Below are 17,229 nucleotides of genomic sequence, written 5' to 3'. Positions count from 1 at the left end.
TTCTTGAAAGTGGACACCAGCTTAAAGGGGACGTGGGACGTCAGGGAGCAGGTCACCTGCCTGTTGACAGTAGAGTCTGGGTCAGTCACACTGATCAGAGCAATAACGGTCCCCAGCGGCGCATCTTCTCGAACTGAGAGAGATAGCGTTGTTACTACTAACTCTGGAGCATTATCATTGATGTCCAAGACTTCGATCAGGACCGTACAGTGACCAAACATTGGAGGACTGCCTTTGTCAACTGCTTCTACTTGAATCTTCCATAATTTAGTTTCTTCAAAATCTATTTTTCCACTTACCTTAATTTCTCCACTGACTGGATCTATATGAAAAGTGGCTTCTGTCTTAGAGCTAACATCCGCAGCAAAGGAATAAAGAATTTGACTGTTTGATCCCTCGTCCAAATCCGAGGCATTAAGTCTAATCACCAACGAACCATTTCTTGCATGTTCCACCAACTTCGCCTGGTAGACTGCTTTGTCAAACACCGGTGCATTGTCATTCACATCCAACACTGTGATATGTAATTCCAGAGTGCCTGTCAGCTCAGGTTTGCCCTCATCCGTTGCTTTAACCACCAAGGGGAACTCTGACGCTAGTTCTCGGTCTAAAGATTTTTTTAATACTAGTTCCAGCGGTTTCACCTGCTCATCGGTGGTTGGTACTTCCAGGGAGAAATATTCACTGGGATTCAGTCTGTAAGTCAGAAGAGCATTGGTACCGACGTCTGCATCAGAGGCGCCCTCTAGTGGAAACCGAGAGTCCAGGGCTCTGGTTTCCGAAATAAACAGATTCTTTTGCGGGGCTGGGAACGCAGGCGGGTTGTCGTTAATGTCCCTCACCTCCACCTCCACATGGAAAACCTGCAGCGGCCTGTCCACGATCACCTCCAAGTGGATGCTACACTCCGCGCTCTGCCCGCACAGCTCCTCCCGGTCGATCCGAGAATTCACAAACAAAATGCCATTCTGCAGATTTACTTCCAGAAGGTCCCCGCGGTCCTTGGACGCCACCCTGAACAGGCGGGGTACCAACTCCGCCAGCTCCAGTCCCAGGTCCTGCGCGATGCGGCCCACGAAGGTGCCGTGTTTGGCCTCCTCCCGAACGGAGTAGTGGAGCTGGCGGCTCCAGGCTTGCCAGGTTGTGAGGAGCAGGAGCGAAAGCAGCAGAGGCGGGGGTCCCTGGCAATATTTCATGTTGGAAAAGGTTGTAGTCTCTTTGAGATCTCTTTTTGATCTTTGATCTCCCCCCGAAGCTCCAGATAATCTTAACAATATGAGTGGTGTCCTTAAAACTTGGGAATAGAGGAGCTTTCTTCAGATCTGCAGATAATCTGATTTTCTTCTGTTGAAAAAGTGCTCTTGTTGGAAAACAACGGCATCCTGTGGCTCAAAACGTAAGTGCAATCGCGATTGTACAACTTCACTTACCTTGCTTCTTTCAGAATTCCTTCACATCTGTCCATGCTTTTATTTATAGACTTTTAATTTGTTCACATTTCATGTAGTCAGTAGTTAAGGTTGTTTTACCTTAAAATTACAATCCCAAGAACAGTTTCATCTTCTATATAGATATCTAAAAGAATGTGCTACTGAACAAACTCTACTATCACGCATAAGAATATGAAAAATATATTTGTATCATATTAGCAATATGATTTTTTAAAGATTCTTAAGGAATTTAACATTTTGGAATGGCCTGTTATAAAAATTTATTCCTGGTAGGATAATTGTGACTTGCTTAATCCTTTTACTATGCTAAATTACCCTGATTATTTGGTTCAATTGTTTAAAGAGTAACTCAAAATGTAGATTTTCTAAATTACCATCTCAACATAATGGAATTTCAAACCAATGCTAACAAGCTAACTATTTTATCCAAATATTTCTTTGTATTATGTTAATGAAATCACCCAGCAAGTTTCTAGGAAACTTGAAGTGTATTTGTGAGGCTATCTCATTCTAAAGCTTCTGTGCAATCACTGTATCTGCTCAGAGTCAATGCTATTTTCCATCCTACTGGACAATTTTCATGTGGATTATACTTACTTGGCAAGATAATCCTTTTCATCCAAAATAATAAGTCAGGAATTCACATTGTATTTATCTGTTTACACTTATTTTATCATTGATTTGAAGAGACTAAAATATAAAGATCATTCTAAGTCTCATTTACTCAATATTAAATTTCTTGTTTTAATCTGAAATACTAAAATACATTGAAGTTTACATAAACACTTTCATAGGTTGCAATAAAGTTTATCAGTATTGTCTTATAGAAGAAAATGTTTTAATCATTCTCAAGGCTGTATGGAACCAATTAGTCAACATCTGAATCCTGACAGTAAAATAAAACCACTGAAAAAAACACAAATTTCCCCACCAAAAAATTATTGTAAATGGATACACAAAGGAATCAAGTTTTAAAAGTGAACTTCTTTTTCATTTGAACACATTTTAAAACAGTGACTAAATGATCATACCAAATATGTATAGTTCTAATTACTTCCAATTATTCTGATGGTTAAAGACACAAATCCTAAACTAATACATTTCATTTTTTAAAAAGCCATGAAGTTGCCAGGCGTGGTGGAGCATGCCTTTAATCCCAGAACTCAGGAGGCAGAGGCTGAGTTCAAGGCCAGCCTGGTCTACATAGTGAGTTCCAGGATAGCTAGGGCTACAGGGAGACCCTGTCCCAAAAAGACCAAAAAAAAAAAAAGCCATGAAGTTTTCAATCTATTGAGCTGATTAAATTTGGAAATAGAAGATGATTTTAAAAACCATTTAATCTCCTTAGGTTTTCTGATTGAAATGATCTTTAGAAATAACTCCAGCCTAAAATAAAGGTTCACTCCAATTTTGATTTGAAGGATTGCTTCACCAATTTAAGTACATATAAAATGCAACTTGTAGATTTGAGAGAGAGAGAGAGAGAGAGAGAGAGAGAGAGAGAGAGAGAACTGCATAGGGGACCATGAGAGGGGAAGAAGAGATTTTAAGGGAGGTGGAAAATACAGTAATGGAATGCACGTGATAAAGCTAGGCTGGAGAGAAGGCTCAGTGGTCAAAAGCATGAGCTACTCTTGCAGAGGACCCCAGTTCAGTTCCAGCTCAGTTTCCAGCACCCACATGGTAACTAACAACCATCTGTAACTGCAGTTCCAGGGGAATTACAGAAGACGCTCTCTTCTGGTCTCTGTGGTATCACACACATGTGGTGCACCTACATGCACACAGACAAAACTCTCATACACATAAAAATAGTAAATAGCCAGGTGTGGTGGCTCACGCCTTTAGTCCCAGCCCTCGGGAGGCAGAGGCAGGCGAATCTCTGTGAGTTCAAGGCCAGCCTGGTCTACATAGTGAGTTCCAGGCCAGCTAGAGTTATAGGGAGACCCTGTCTCAAAAAGACCAAAAAAATAGTAAATAAAGAAATACTTTCTAAAAGAAAGAAAGTGGAAGTGCAGGCAAACCAGGGATGGAAGGGGAATCCACCAGAAAGAGGGAAGGGAAAGAATGAGAACAAAGACTAATAACACATATGTATGAAGATGCCATTATGAAGCCCATTACATTGAATGCCAACCCAAAATTAATTTAAAAATTAAAGATGCAATTTGAAATTTTTTGGTACAGCTGATAATTGTAGCATAACAATAAAACTATGTGTTAATAACTCACCAAGCCAGGGTTGGTGTGGTATGTACCTCCCGAATCCCTGCACTCAAGAGGCAGAAGAAGGAAGATTGAAAACTCAAGACCATCTCTATTACCCAGTGAGACCATGTCAGCTAGAGAGGTGGGGGGAAAAGAGAGAGAGAGAGAGAGAGAGAGAGAGAGAGAGAGAGAGAAGAGTGAAGAGAAGAGAAAAACAGAGAGAAAGAAATGAGAAATAATTAAAAGACACAATTTTGAGTTTCATAAGGGGAAATCCTAGCAGTACTTAAGAGAAAAGGAAAAAATTCTGCTATATATTATTTTAATTAAGTTACTAACTGAATCTCTTTTGGGTACATATTCTAAAGATCTTGCTATGAATTTAATCATAGATGGCCTTGTAAAAACTTTAACACAAAAAATTATGAATGAAAAAAATAATAATAAAGATACAGCTGAAAAATACACAATAACCCAGTACATTTATAGCTATTAGAAAGGATAAGTAATTATGAAAGCAAAGACATCCAGTGTTACACATGCACACATATGTATAAGCAGGAGAGATTCCCTTTTAAAGTTGGAGGCTAAGCCAAGTGTAGTGAATCTTGCCTGTAATCTCAACACTTGAGAGACTAAGGCATGAAGAGTGGTCTGAGTCCGAGGCCAGCTATGTTGAGATCCTATCTCAAAATAAAATAAAGTAAAAATTTTAAGATCAAATCAGAAGGTTAAAATACCCTAAAGGTTAAAACACCTCTTATAATTTATATTACAATAATTGAAATTGTATTAATTCAAATTAGTATTGCTGGAGACATTAATATACTGCAGAACTGAGACTTTATGATCAATGTGAGCTCTAAGTAAAAAGAGATAATTTGGCATGATATCAGATATTCAGGAGTAGGAATGGGGCTTACCTCAGTGGTACAGCATGTATGGCATGTGCTAGGCCCTGGGTTCATTCCCCATCACTAGAAAGTACATAAGATATTCAGGGAACTTTTCCAACTATCTGAAGAGTATAAAGCATATATTCACTAAGTGTATGTGATACAGCAGCAAATACATTTTAAGTTAGCATGATTTTGTCATCAATAACCTCTAAGATTTGGCATAGAGACCAGTGTAGGAAGAAGTAATGTTGAGAAACAGCGTACTTAAATTCTTCCCATTGTTTTTTGTGTTATTGAACTGAAGACAAACTTTTGTTGGAAGCTGGTTATGAAACACAGTTTAATAGCAAGTTCATAGTGAATGGGAAAGAACAAGTAATTTCTAAGAACAAAAATTGAAATTACAACAATTAGTAACATTGCTAACACTGGAATTAATAAAATAAAAATGAAATCATAGGTATCAGAAAACAACGAACTTCAATAAAGCATAGTGGATAGGGTAGTTCTGTACCCATGTGACCTGAGTAGCTTGTGTATCTGAGTATATATAGTCCAATGCAGCCCCGTTGAAGATGGCAAAAGAAGCTATTAAACTAAATAGCACACATCTGAGTAATAGAAAATATTCTAAGAATATAATTCACGTTTCTTATTTTAATATTACTTTGGACTAAGTAAACTTTCTTGATATTCTGAAAATTAAAAAATATCTTCAGCAATGCTTGCCTGGCATGCAGAAGACATTTGGTTTGAACAAAAGTGTTGCAAGAAAGATAAAGTTGAAAAAATAATGTTCAAATGCTTTCCATTCACAGTCATAACACCCTCCTCAAAGTAAATGAGCTAATAGCTGAACATCATAAGCTCCTTAGAATAGTCTGATAAATGAGGCCATTTTGAAGGCCTGCTGAATAAATTATGTCAATAACAATGAAACACACTTTTTCTTCTAAAAGAAAATAACATTGACAGGACTATTACTACTGAAACAAAAGAGATCATCAAATAAGAAATTTTTGCCATTGAACTGCCAGTCTAGTTGGCTGACTGCCAAGAAACAAGTGCAATTGCTGACAGCGAAGATCTAAAATCCCATTTAAGTTGTGGTGTACTATGTTTATTCTATATAAGAGGAGAAAAAAACATTTTCACCAAAAAAGGTACTGATCACTGCAATTTTGTTAATGTAATTGAGTCAAATAAAAAATTTAACTTGGAAGTGAAAAACATATTAAAAGCCTGACCTTAAAAACATTTGTAACATTGGGTATGAAAATAAATAATAATGATTGCACTATAAATACAGTGATTCTATTGGGGAAAGCTTATGTGTCCAGGATAATTATATTAAAATTTCATCTGGGAGTAGTGGCTCAAACCTTTAATACAAGCACTGGGAGGCAGGAGCAGGTGGATTTCTGTGAGTTCGAGGCTAGAGTTACAAAGCTAGACTCTATCTCAAAAAAAAAAATTAAGATATCAAGGCAAAGGTGTACACACTACCTAGACCAACAACATACAGTGAACTCCTGGAATAAACTACATTACAAAACATAATAGTATCCAGAAAAAAATGTACGTCTGGGACACTTATCTGGCAAACGGAAGGTCAGAAAATATATTTCAACAAGTAAAATATGAAAATAAAAAGTAATAGCCCACCTTCCTGGATACATCTCCTCCAGTAGAATGGTCTTCCACTCCCACATCTGCTACTGGGCAGGGTGTAAGGTTTGGGCTGAAGGCCATGAGGTCGGTTTTGGGTGGGCCCTCACCCTCCCCAGAGCACACCCTCTGCCTTCTCTGCTGTGAGTAGGACCAACTCCCCACCGCGCCGGAGCACACCCGCATAGACTTCCCAGACGCGCATGCGCCCTCCATGGGCGCCTTGGAGCAGCGCAAGGAGATGTACAGCAGCAGCGTGAGCACCAGCAGGCTGGACACCACGCAGATGGCGATAATCAGGTACACGTTGACATCCACCAGCCGCCCCTCCCGGCCGGCAGCATCTACCAACGCCCTGGAGGAGGCTTTTTGCTCTTGACTGGGCTCAACCAGAGAAACCAACACAGTGGCGGTAGTTGTCAAAGCTGGCTCTCCATGGTCCTTCACCAGCACCAACAGACGCTGGTGTGGTGCATCCGTCTCGTCTAGGGCGCGCGTCGTGCTGATCTCACCAGTGTACAGACCCATGCGGAAAGGGCTGCTGGCGCTATCCACAGCTGACTGCAGTTCATAGGAGAGCCAGGCATTGTAACCAGAGTCTGCATCCACCGCGCACACCTTAGTAACCATATGTCCTGAACCAACTGACCAGGATATCAGCTCGCTCACCACTCCACCAGCTCCGACGGCCCTAAGTGGCAACAGCTCCGGAGCATTGTCGTTCTCATCCAGCACGAACACCTGCAGAGTCACATTGCTGGCCAGGGCAGGCACACCAGCATCCCGCGCGCTCACCTGGAACTGCAGCAGCTCCAGCTCCTCATGGTCCAGAGGCTGCAGCGCATACACCTTGCCGCTCTCCGCGTGCACAGACACGTAGCTCGACAGCGCGCGCTCGCCCACCCGCCGCTCCACCAGCGAGTAGGACACCAGCGCGTTCTCCTGCGCGTCCGCGTCCACCGCCGACACCGTGAAGATGTGGGCGCCCGGCGGGTTGTTCTCCTTCACGAACACCGTGTATTCGGGCTGCGCGAACACAGGCGCGTTGTCGTTCACGTCAGCCACCTCCACGGACACGCTGACCGTGGCCCACAGCGAAGGCGAGCCTCCGTCCCTCGCAGTGACCACCACCTTATAGTCAGCTTTGGTCTCGCGGTCCAGGGCGCTGTCCAGCACTAGAGAATAGTAATTCTTAAAGGTGGCTATTAGAGTGAAGGGGACATGAGTCTTCAGGGAGCAGGTCACTTCACCATTGGCTCCAAAGTCTTGATCTGACACACTGATCAGGGCGATGACAGTGCCCAAAGAAGCATCTTCTTTCACCGGGAGAGACAAAGAAGTAACCACTATCTCTGGTGAATTATCATTTTCATCCAAGATTTCCACTAGGACAGTACAGTGACCAACCATGGGTGGATTTCCTTTATCTGTAGCATCTACATGAATTGCATAATTGCTTCTATCTTCAAAGTCAATAGCATCATTTACTTTAATTTCTCCAGTTTTTTCGTTTATTAAAAATTTCCTTCTTATGTCTAATGGGACTAAAGAGCTAAATGAATACTCCATTTCCTGGTTTATTCCTTCATCTGCGTCTGATGCGTTCAGCCGTATTACTAGCGTTTGGTTGGCTTGATTTTCAGACATCTTCACTTCATAAACAGATCTGTCAAATACAGGAGCATTATCATTAGCATCCAACACCAGGATGAACAGAAAAACAGATCCGGTAAATTCAGGTTTGCCTCCGTCGGCCGCAGTCAGCAACAACTTTAACTGTGGATTTTCTTCACGATCTATCAGTTTTCTAAGAATGAGCTCTGGGAATTTGCCTTTTTCTTTTCTGCTTATAGTATCAAGAATGAAAAACTCATTTGAACTGAGTTTGTAAGTAAGCATTGCATTCTCTCCAACATCTGCATCAGACGCGCCTTCTACTGGAAATCTAGAGTCAAGTAGTCTAGATTCAGGGACCAAGATCTTTTGTTCTGTTACAGAGAACACCGGTGGGTTGTCGTTAATGTCCCTCACCTCCACCTCCACATGGAAAACCTGCAGCGGCCTGTCCACGATCACCTCCAGGTGGATGCTACACTCTGCGCTCTGCCGGCACAGCTCCTCCCGGTCGATCCGAGAATTCACAAACAAAATGCCATTCTGCAGATTTACCTCCAGAAGGTCCCCGCGGTCCTTGGACACCACCCTGAACAGGCGGGGCACCAGCTCGGCCAGCTCCAGCCCCAGGTCCTGCGCGATGCGGCCCACGAAGGTGCCGTGCTTGGCCTCCTCCGGGATGGAGTAGTGCAGCTGGCCGCTCCCTGCCTGCCAGGATGTGAATAACAGAATCCAGAGCAGGAGACACCAGGCTCCATAGTCCCCCGATTTAGAGAGAAGCACTGTACCTTTCTCTCGTTTTATAAATCCATAAATTCGCCATTTAGAACATACACAAGTTCTAATATCTCCTGGTCTGTTTGCTGGTTTCATTTTTTTTTTTTCATTGAAATGGCTGAGATCTCCAAATGTAGCTAGCTAGTCCTTGAGAACAAATGGGCTTTGTTTTAAAGAACTGCGTATTTTCTGGACAACAGCGGCATCCAGTGGATAACTGTGAGTATGATTCTGTAAGCACAACTTTTGCTTTTATGGATTATTATCCCTATAAATGCTCAATGTTTCCTATTACACCTCCTTGTCATATAGTAACATTAATTTTGACCCAGAGAGAAACTTTTTCTTTGTTATTGGCCAAATTTCAAAAGGATGTTAATAGTCTCAAAATTATACACGGGCTGATATTTTCTTGTATGATAAGTGTATGTACCTTCAAGTTATAAAACTCAGTTCAATTTCCTTTAGCATTATTTCAAGATTAACTAAAATTTATTTTGAAATCAATTTGAAGATGCCATATCAGTTGTTTCTGAGACGTTTGTGATTTCAATGTCAACTCTACAAATATAGAGAGATTACCAGCTTCAGTATCAATTTTTTTCTGTTTAGTTTCTTGTAAACATTCTTAGTAACAATGCGACTTTGTTTTCCCAACCATGTAACCTCTCCATGTTTCACTTTCCATTTTCATGATACTGTTATCATAATACTATGGTGTTTGTATATACTATAGCAATTAAGTGCCTAGAATACGTCTTTAAGATATTTCATAAATGAGAGTTAGTCTCAAGCCCCAATTTAAGCACATTTGTTTTTATTAAGCTTAAAAGTCCAGCTCTTCAGAAAAATTATTTCTTATGAAATAGTGTCACTGTCCTGTAGCTACATTATCATTACTACAGAGGCTGAAAGTGCTGGTTCTTGTCTTAAGAAAATGGAAATCAGTTGCATATGAAGAAGTTTCATTTTGCAATGTCTTACATTGACAAAATAATCATTATTCTGTAAAATGTAACTCACAAATTTATGAAAACTTCTTTTGGAATTTACTACTATCAAGTCATTTTCCATATTTTTCAGATCGAGGAGTTGGAAAAACAGAGTGGTGATGGCATAGAACACACTTAGCTATTTCACTGAATAGCTGACTGTGTATGGCTCTGTAGTAACAGTACTCAGTCCAAGCTAGAATTTTGAAACCATTAATGAAGATCCTATTAGATCCCATTCTTTCAAAATTTTATTTTGCCAAGTGTAAATTAGAAAAGAAAAATATAGCTTGGACAGCATGTAAAATTGATAGAACCACCAATTTGAAAATCACAAACTATAGTCCAGAAATGTTAAGTATAAGATGTAGGAACATTAAAGGTGTACAATCTCATGTACAGACTCCTATCGTCAGAATACTGAGAGAAAAATAAATTCTCATCTAATGCAGGGAAGTTTTTTAAATTCCACACTAGGAATATCTAGATGATTAAAAGGATCAAATCTTTATGCTCCGAAATGTTGTCACTAAACCAAAACAGTTAATAAAAAATAACTTTCTGAAGAAATAAAATACTAAAATCTAGGAGAGAGTATTTCACTAACATCAGAAGAGAAAGAGGCTAGAACATGGTAAAAAAATTTCTTATAAACCATATTATCAAAAATTTGGGAATGCATTCCACATGAATTGACATGGGAGTCATAAATAGATAATTTCTGATAGAATTAGATTCCTGAGTTTTTCTATAATTATCAGTTGTTATTCATCCAGAGGACAGCAAAAAATTTACTATAAAGAATAGTATTACACCAAACTACAATGAAACATTTAGAACTGAATAAATGTCAGAGTGATGTTGATGTTTATTGAATGACTACCAAGACACTGTTTTCCACACCTAATCATTTTCAAGAGCTGTGGCAGCTCAGCATCAGCAATTTGATGTCACACAACACAGGCTTTAAATCAAATGACTTCAACTCTTAAAAGATTCTCCTGAAAGTACAGTTTATTACTCTCAATGGGAATGTCAAAATACAAAAGTCTGATTCGAAATTAAATATTATTCGCCAATTTTTAAGACTGATAGAACTGAAGAGAATGAAAATCAGTATTTAAATATACTGAGAAAGTAAGAAAATCTTTCACAAACAAGTAACTACATGAATAAGTAAAATTTTATACTGACTCACCTTAGAGGAATTCAAAGAAACAGATGGTTCTCCAGATCCATCTGCAGATCCAGGACAGGGAGGTAGACTGGGGCTGAATGCTATGAGGTCCGATTTGGGTGGGCTCTCCCCAGAGCACAACCTCTGTCTTCTCTGCTGTGAACAGGACCAGCTTCCCACTGTGCTGGAGCACACCAGCATGGGTTTCCCAGGTTCACAGGCACCCTCGGTGGGCACAGCCGAACAACGCAGCACTATGTACAGCACCAGTGTGAGCACCAACAAACTGGACACCGCGCAGATAGCGATGATCAAATACACGTTGACCATCACTAACGATGGTTCTGGAATGTTATCACCGACAGAAGGCCGCGAAAAGGCCTTTGGTGTCTGGCCGCTGTCCACTAGAGAGACAAACACAGTGGCTGTGGCAGTTAACGCTGGCTCACCATGGTCCTTCACCAACACCATAAAGCGCTGTCGCGTCTCATCAGATTCATCGAGGGCCCGCGTCGTACTGATCTCTCCAGTGTACAGTCCCACGCGGAACGGGCTACGCAAGCTACCTGCCCACGACTGCAACTCGTAAGAGAGCCAAGCATTGTAACCAGAATCTGCGTCTACTGCGCGCACTTTCGCCACCACATAACCTGGATCCACAGATCTGAGTACCAATTGAGTCAAAGTTCCATCTGCACTACCCGTTCCACTCCCAAGCAGCGCCGGCACATTGTCGTTCTCATCCAGCACGAACACCTGCAGAGTCACGTTGCTTCCCAGAGCAGGCACACCAGCATCCTGCGCGCTCACCTGGAACTGCAGCAGCTCCAGCTCCTCATGGTCCAGAGGCTGCAGCGCATACACCTTGCCGCTCTCCGCGTGCACAGACACGTAGCTCGACAGTGCGCGCTCGCCCACCCGCCGCTCCACCAGCGAGTAGGACACCAGCGCGTTCTCCTGCGCGTCCGCGTCCACCGCCGACACCGTGAAGATGTGGGCGCCCGGCGGGTTGTTCTCCTTCACGAACACCGTGTATTCGGGCTGCGCGAACGCAGGCGCATTGTCGTTCACGTCAGCCACCTCCACAGACACGCTGGCCGAGGCCCACAGCGAAGGAGAGCCTCCGTCCCTCGCAGTCACCACCAACTCATAGTCAGATGTGGTCTCGCGGTCCAGGGCGCTGTCCAGCACCAGCGAAAAGCGATTCTTGAAGGTGGACACCAGCTTGAAGGGGACGTGGGTCGTCAGGGAGCAGGTCACCTGTCCGTTGACACCTGTATCTAGATCAATCACACTGATCAGGGCAATAACTGTCCCTAGTTGTGTGTCTTCTTTAACCGGGAGCCAGCGTGTTTTGACAGTCAACTGTGGAGCATTGTCATTAGCATCTATAACTTCCACAAGAACTGTACAGTGCCCAACCAATGGTGGGAAGCCCTTATCAACTGCCTCTAATGGAATCTTATAGACTTTACTTTCTTCATAATCAATAAGTCCTATAACTGTAATTTCTCCACTCACAGCATCCATGTGAAACTTGGATTTTATATCTGAAGAAACATCACTAGAAAACGAGTACATAATATCCCCATTCACGCCTTCATCTAAATCTGAGGCATTAACTTTGATAACCAATGTCCCACTGGAAACGTTTTCTGGTAATTTCACTGTGTAGAATGACCTATCAAAAACGGGAGCATTGTCATTGGCATCCAGCACTGTGATGAGTAACTGAACGGTACCAGTCAGCTCTGGTTTGCCTCCGTCCGTGGCCGTGAGCAGTAAATGCAACTCAGGAGAGTCTTCCCTGTCTAAAGGTTTCCGTAACACAAGTCCAAGAGTTTTCAGCCGTTCGTGGTTGGGTGGTACATCCAGCGAGAAATGTTCATTGGGGCTCAGCCTGTAAGTGAGCAGAGCGTTGGTACCGACGTCTGCGTCAGAGGCGCCCTCTAGTGGAAACCGAGAATCAAGCAGCCTGGATTCTGGGATAAACAGATTCTTTTGTGTGGCTGGGAACACAGGCGGGTTGTCATTAATGTCCCTCACCTCCACCTCCACATGGAAAACCTGCAGCGGCCTGTCCACGATCACCTCCAGGTGGATGCTACACTCCGCGTTCTGCCCACACAGCTCCTCCCGGTCGATCCGAGAATTCACAAACAAAATACCATTCTGCAGATTTACCTCCAGAAGGTCTCCGAAGCCCTTGGAATCCAACTGAAACAGACCAGGCACCAGCTCCCGCAGCTGCAGTTCAAGATCCTGTGCGATGCGGCCCACGAAGGTGCCGTGTTTGGCCTCCTCTAGGATGGAATAGTGGAGCTGCCCGCTCCCCACTTCCCGAATTGTGACGAGAAGAAGCGAGAGCAGTAGATGCAGGCCCTCCGGGATGGCACTACCTAAACACAGCATTTCAAGCGGTTGATCTTTCCAATTCGCTTAAATTGCCTCAAAATGAAGAAAAACCACCTGATTATCTCAGTTCCGCTCTCCTGTGTTTGCCATTGTTCATCCCAGAATGGAAAAAGAACAGAGCGCCTTTGACTCCTGGAAAAATGATGGCTGTATGCTTCTTGAATCAGAGAATAAGGAGGCCAAGAGCGACATCAGGTGGCGCAGAGTAAGTAGTATTCCATGAAAAAATGCTGCACCATTTACTTGCAAAACTTTATTTCATTCTCTGAATATTATCATTGTTGAAAGAGAAAACCATCTTTTTCTTCCTGGAGGTATTCTAACAGGACTGACCTCTAAAACTATGGCATGCCCATAATTAGAACTCTTTCATGCCTACAAGTCTCCACATAATTTAAAAATAATAATGAAAATGAAGTGTAATAAAATGATGTTATACAACCATAAATTTTAAATTGGAAAATTATTTTGTTCTGTAACTCAGAATCATTCATATCTCAAATTTAGAATCCTGATGTAATGAACAACTCCACAACTCACAATGCCTAGTGAAGGTAGGAACCAAAAGAAACTTTTTCATGCTTGAAGAAAGGAATCAGGAAAAATAATTGAAGATGAATAAAGTACTTTAAAAACAGAATTTAGTTTAATATCTTTCATGGGGAGAAAATATTTATATGTGTCTCTTTATTAGCATTTATATGATTTGTTCCCTTGAACGTTGTGTTCCTATACCTACACAGTGTGATGATTTTCAGCCACTGCCATTTGTGAATAGCAATCTCTTCTTAATCTCTGGTACGGCTTGTATTGTATCATTTCACATACATTTTAAATTCAGTATTGCCCATTCACTACTTGGGGAGAATTCTACTTTTAAGATTATATTTAGGATTCTTTTTTCTGCCTAGTTTCTACTTTGGAAAAATTCTCTTTTTAATTGTAATCTCTCATTCAAACACAAAAAATGATTGATTAAATCTGCATGTTAGTACGTTTTGAGTCAAAAGACAAAGTTGTAGACATTATCAACAATAATTAAAATGTTTAGTTGCCAAACACATTGATAGACTGTATAGATTTTTGTTTGTGCATTGCAAAACTTTTTAAACATTTAGGAAGCAAAAACAATAAAGTTATAGCTGACAGCCAGGTAGATATAGACACAAAAGAAAAGCTCCACATTTTATTCCAATGCTATAGTAACTATCAGCATAGAGAAGGTCAAAAACCCTTGAAATTAAGAACTATAATTAAAATGATTCATTGAATGTAGTCCATTTTGGTAGACAAACAAAATGCAAGACATGGACAGGCATTATGAAAAATGTAAATAAACCACAAAATAATTCTGCTTTAAGATTCCCTTCAGTGGAGTAAATGAGATAAAATATGATCACAAACGACTACACTGCTGGCTCATAAATGCTAAATTAAGAACTATGTTAATAACATTATATAAAAATCCAGAGTCCCAGAAACCTTCCATTCACATCCAGTAAGTCTAACCATTCTCTCCAAATAAAACTGCTCAATATTGAATAAGTCTCTAATCTCAAGGCAAACTAAACAGACACAAGAAGCAGGGGGGTGGGGGAAGTACTAGAATTTGAAAGCTGAAAGACAAGAAATTCCTCTCAGACTTTTTGAGGATTTACTCCAAAAGGAAAACATTTCTACATGAATTAAAGGGTCCTAGTCATCCCAGGTGTTCTGTGTAAAGGAGTTTTATAAATTATGGATGTGTCTTCAACAATGGAATTAGTGCACACAGTGTTCTTGATTTTTAATTTGTTAAATCACATTAAATTTAAATCCAGTGTAATTTGGGGGAGAGGTGCTAGGGTTTGAACCTTGATCATGCTATGAAATAATTTTATAATGAGTCAACTAATACACAAAAAATCGTACAATTTTATTATATAACTGATTAGCAGATATTTGTCAGAATAAAAGCAACTATTTACTAAGGAAGGGTGTTCAAAAATGTTAAATTGTTGGAACTAGCAAGGCAAAATGGTGAATGACTTTAATTCCAGCACTTAGGAGTCAGAGGTTAGCCTGGTTTACATTGTGAGCTTCAGGCTAGCTAGGACTACAAGGAAACACTGTCTTAAAAAATTGTTGGATGTATTGTAAAAACTTCTCTAACAATTTTTTTTAAAAATCTTGACAGAGTAGAAGTTGCCATATCCCAGAACTCAGGAGGCTAAGACAGGAGGATTTTAGTTTTAGGACAGCCTGGGATAGGTGGTAACATGCCACTTCAGAAAAAGAAATGAAGGGGCTGGAAAGATGGCTCGTCAGTTAAAAACACTGGTTGTTCTTGCAGAAGACCCAGGTTTGAATCCCAGTACCCACATGGCAGCTAACAACTGTAACTCCAGTCCCAGGGAATCCAACAGCCTCTTCTGATTTCCATGGGCATTGCACGACCTGGGTGCACTTACCTACATGCAGGCAATACACACTTACACATAAAATAAAAATAATAAATAAAATTTTAAAAAAAGAAGTGGAAAAGGAAGAATGAAATAATAAAAGTTAATAAGCTATATTGTCTTAGAAGAAGAATCACACATTTGTTTGCTCTTCTTTTTACTTTTGGCAGGCTTATAAAATAAGGGAAAAATAAAAACTACATTTTGGAAAGGAAATTATTCGATAGTTTATGACTAAAATGTTTGAAATAGGAATAAACACTCAGATATTTGAGACTACCAGAAAAAAAAACAAAATATAAGATGGATGAGCTTACATCACAAAATGAGTGAAAAATAAATGTTATGCACAAGATAGTATTTACTTAAGATACACCTTTCTAATGGTACTATATGGAGTATATTAAAAGCTCAGAGCATAATGGTGAATTTTAAATGCTTGGAGGAATTCATTTCCATAGGCTTTACTAAACTTCTGTTTTCTCAGACTTCAATCTTCTCTTCAAGTCATACGAAGGTTAAAATCAGTATTCCACACAATAAGAAATCCTTTGATAACTTGAGTTCAACAAAGAGATTCTGGAGTACAGCTAATCAGTGTGTGACAGGTCACCAGAACCCAAAGGCCAACATAAAAAACTGGTGGTCTGGTTTCTTTTTAATTTTAATTTTAATTTTTTGGTCTTTTTGAGACAGGATCTCCCTGCAACCCAGCTGGCCTGGAACTTGCTATGTAGACCAGGCTGGCCTTGAACTCACAGAGATCCGCCTGCCTCTGATTCCTGAGTGCTGAGACTAAAGGCATGTGTCACCATACCCAGCAAGGGTCATATATATAATAATAATACTGAGAAACCTAATAAAACTTTTAACTAAAATAACACTGGAAATTTGACAGTAATATATGTAAAAATGTGAAATACCATAAAAGGAATTACAAGGTTATGACAAATGAAAGATTTTAGTAATATAAACAGACTTACTTGAAAGCCATGGTCAACATTTAAATCTTGCCCTTCCCCAACAACCTCTGATCCTGGTCGTGGTGGAAGACTGGGACTAAAAGCCATGAGGTCAGCCTTGGGAGGACCCTCTCCAGAGCATACTCTCTGCCTTCTCTGCTGTGAGTATGACCAGCTTCCCACCGAGCACACCAGCATGCGCTTCCCAGACCCACATACACCCACAGTGGGCAGGGCTGAGCATCGGAGGGCCAGGTACAGCAGCAAGATAAGCACCAACAAGCTGGACACTGCACAGATGCCGATGATCAGATATACATTGACATTTACCAGTGATGCCTCTGAGACTGGAACATGCCCAGAAAAAGCATGTGAAGAGGACTTTGAAGCCTGGCTACGCTCAACCAGTGACACCAAGACTGTAGCAGTGGAAGTCAGAGAGGGCTCACCATGGTCTTTGACCAGTACAAGTAGGCGATGTCTCGATGCATCTAACTCATCAAGGGCCCGCGTGGTGCTGATCTCTCCAGTGTACAGACCAACACGGAATGGACTCCGGGAACTTCCCGCTGGTGGTTGCAACTCATAGGACAACCATGCATTGTAGCCAGAATCCGCATCCACT

The 17,229-nt window shown here is 41.1% G+C and overlaps 2 protein-coding genes across 2 annotated transcripts in view; both read right to left on the bottom strand.

Moving 5' to 3' along the window:
• LOC115070745 (protocadherin alpha-9-like) overlaps positions 1 to 8,861 on the bottom strand; it is a 195,779-nt gene extending 186,918 nt beyond the window's left edge. The window contains 2 exon segments of the mRNA XM_029564677.1: positions 6,224 to 6,351; positions 6,353 to 8,861. Coding sequence (XP_029420537.1) covers positions 6,274 to 6,351; positions 6,353 to 8,713 — 2,439 coding nt within the window. The 5' untranslated portion in view covers positions 8,714 to 8,861 and the 3' untranslated portion in view covers positions 6,224 to 6,273.
• Positions 1 to 17,229, bottom strand: part of LOC103736101 — a 287,348-nt gene that overhangs the window by 225,463 nt on the left and 44,656 nt on the right.

This window comes from Nannospalax galili, unplaced genomic scaffold (assembly GCF_000622305.1).
Source record: "Nannospalax galili isolate Female #2095 unplaced genomic scaffold, S.galili_v1.0 scaffold1077, whole genome shotgun sequence".
Taxonomy (NCBI): Eukaryota; Metazoa; Chordata; class Mammalia; order Rodentia; family Spalacidae; genus Nannospalax; species Nannospalax galili.
This window is presented reverse-complemented; position numbering and strand designations above follow the sequence as displayed.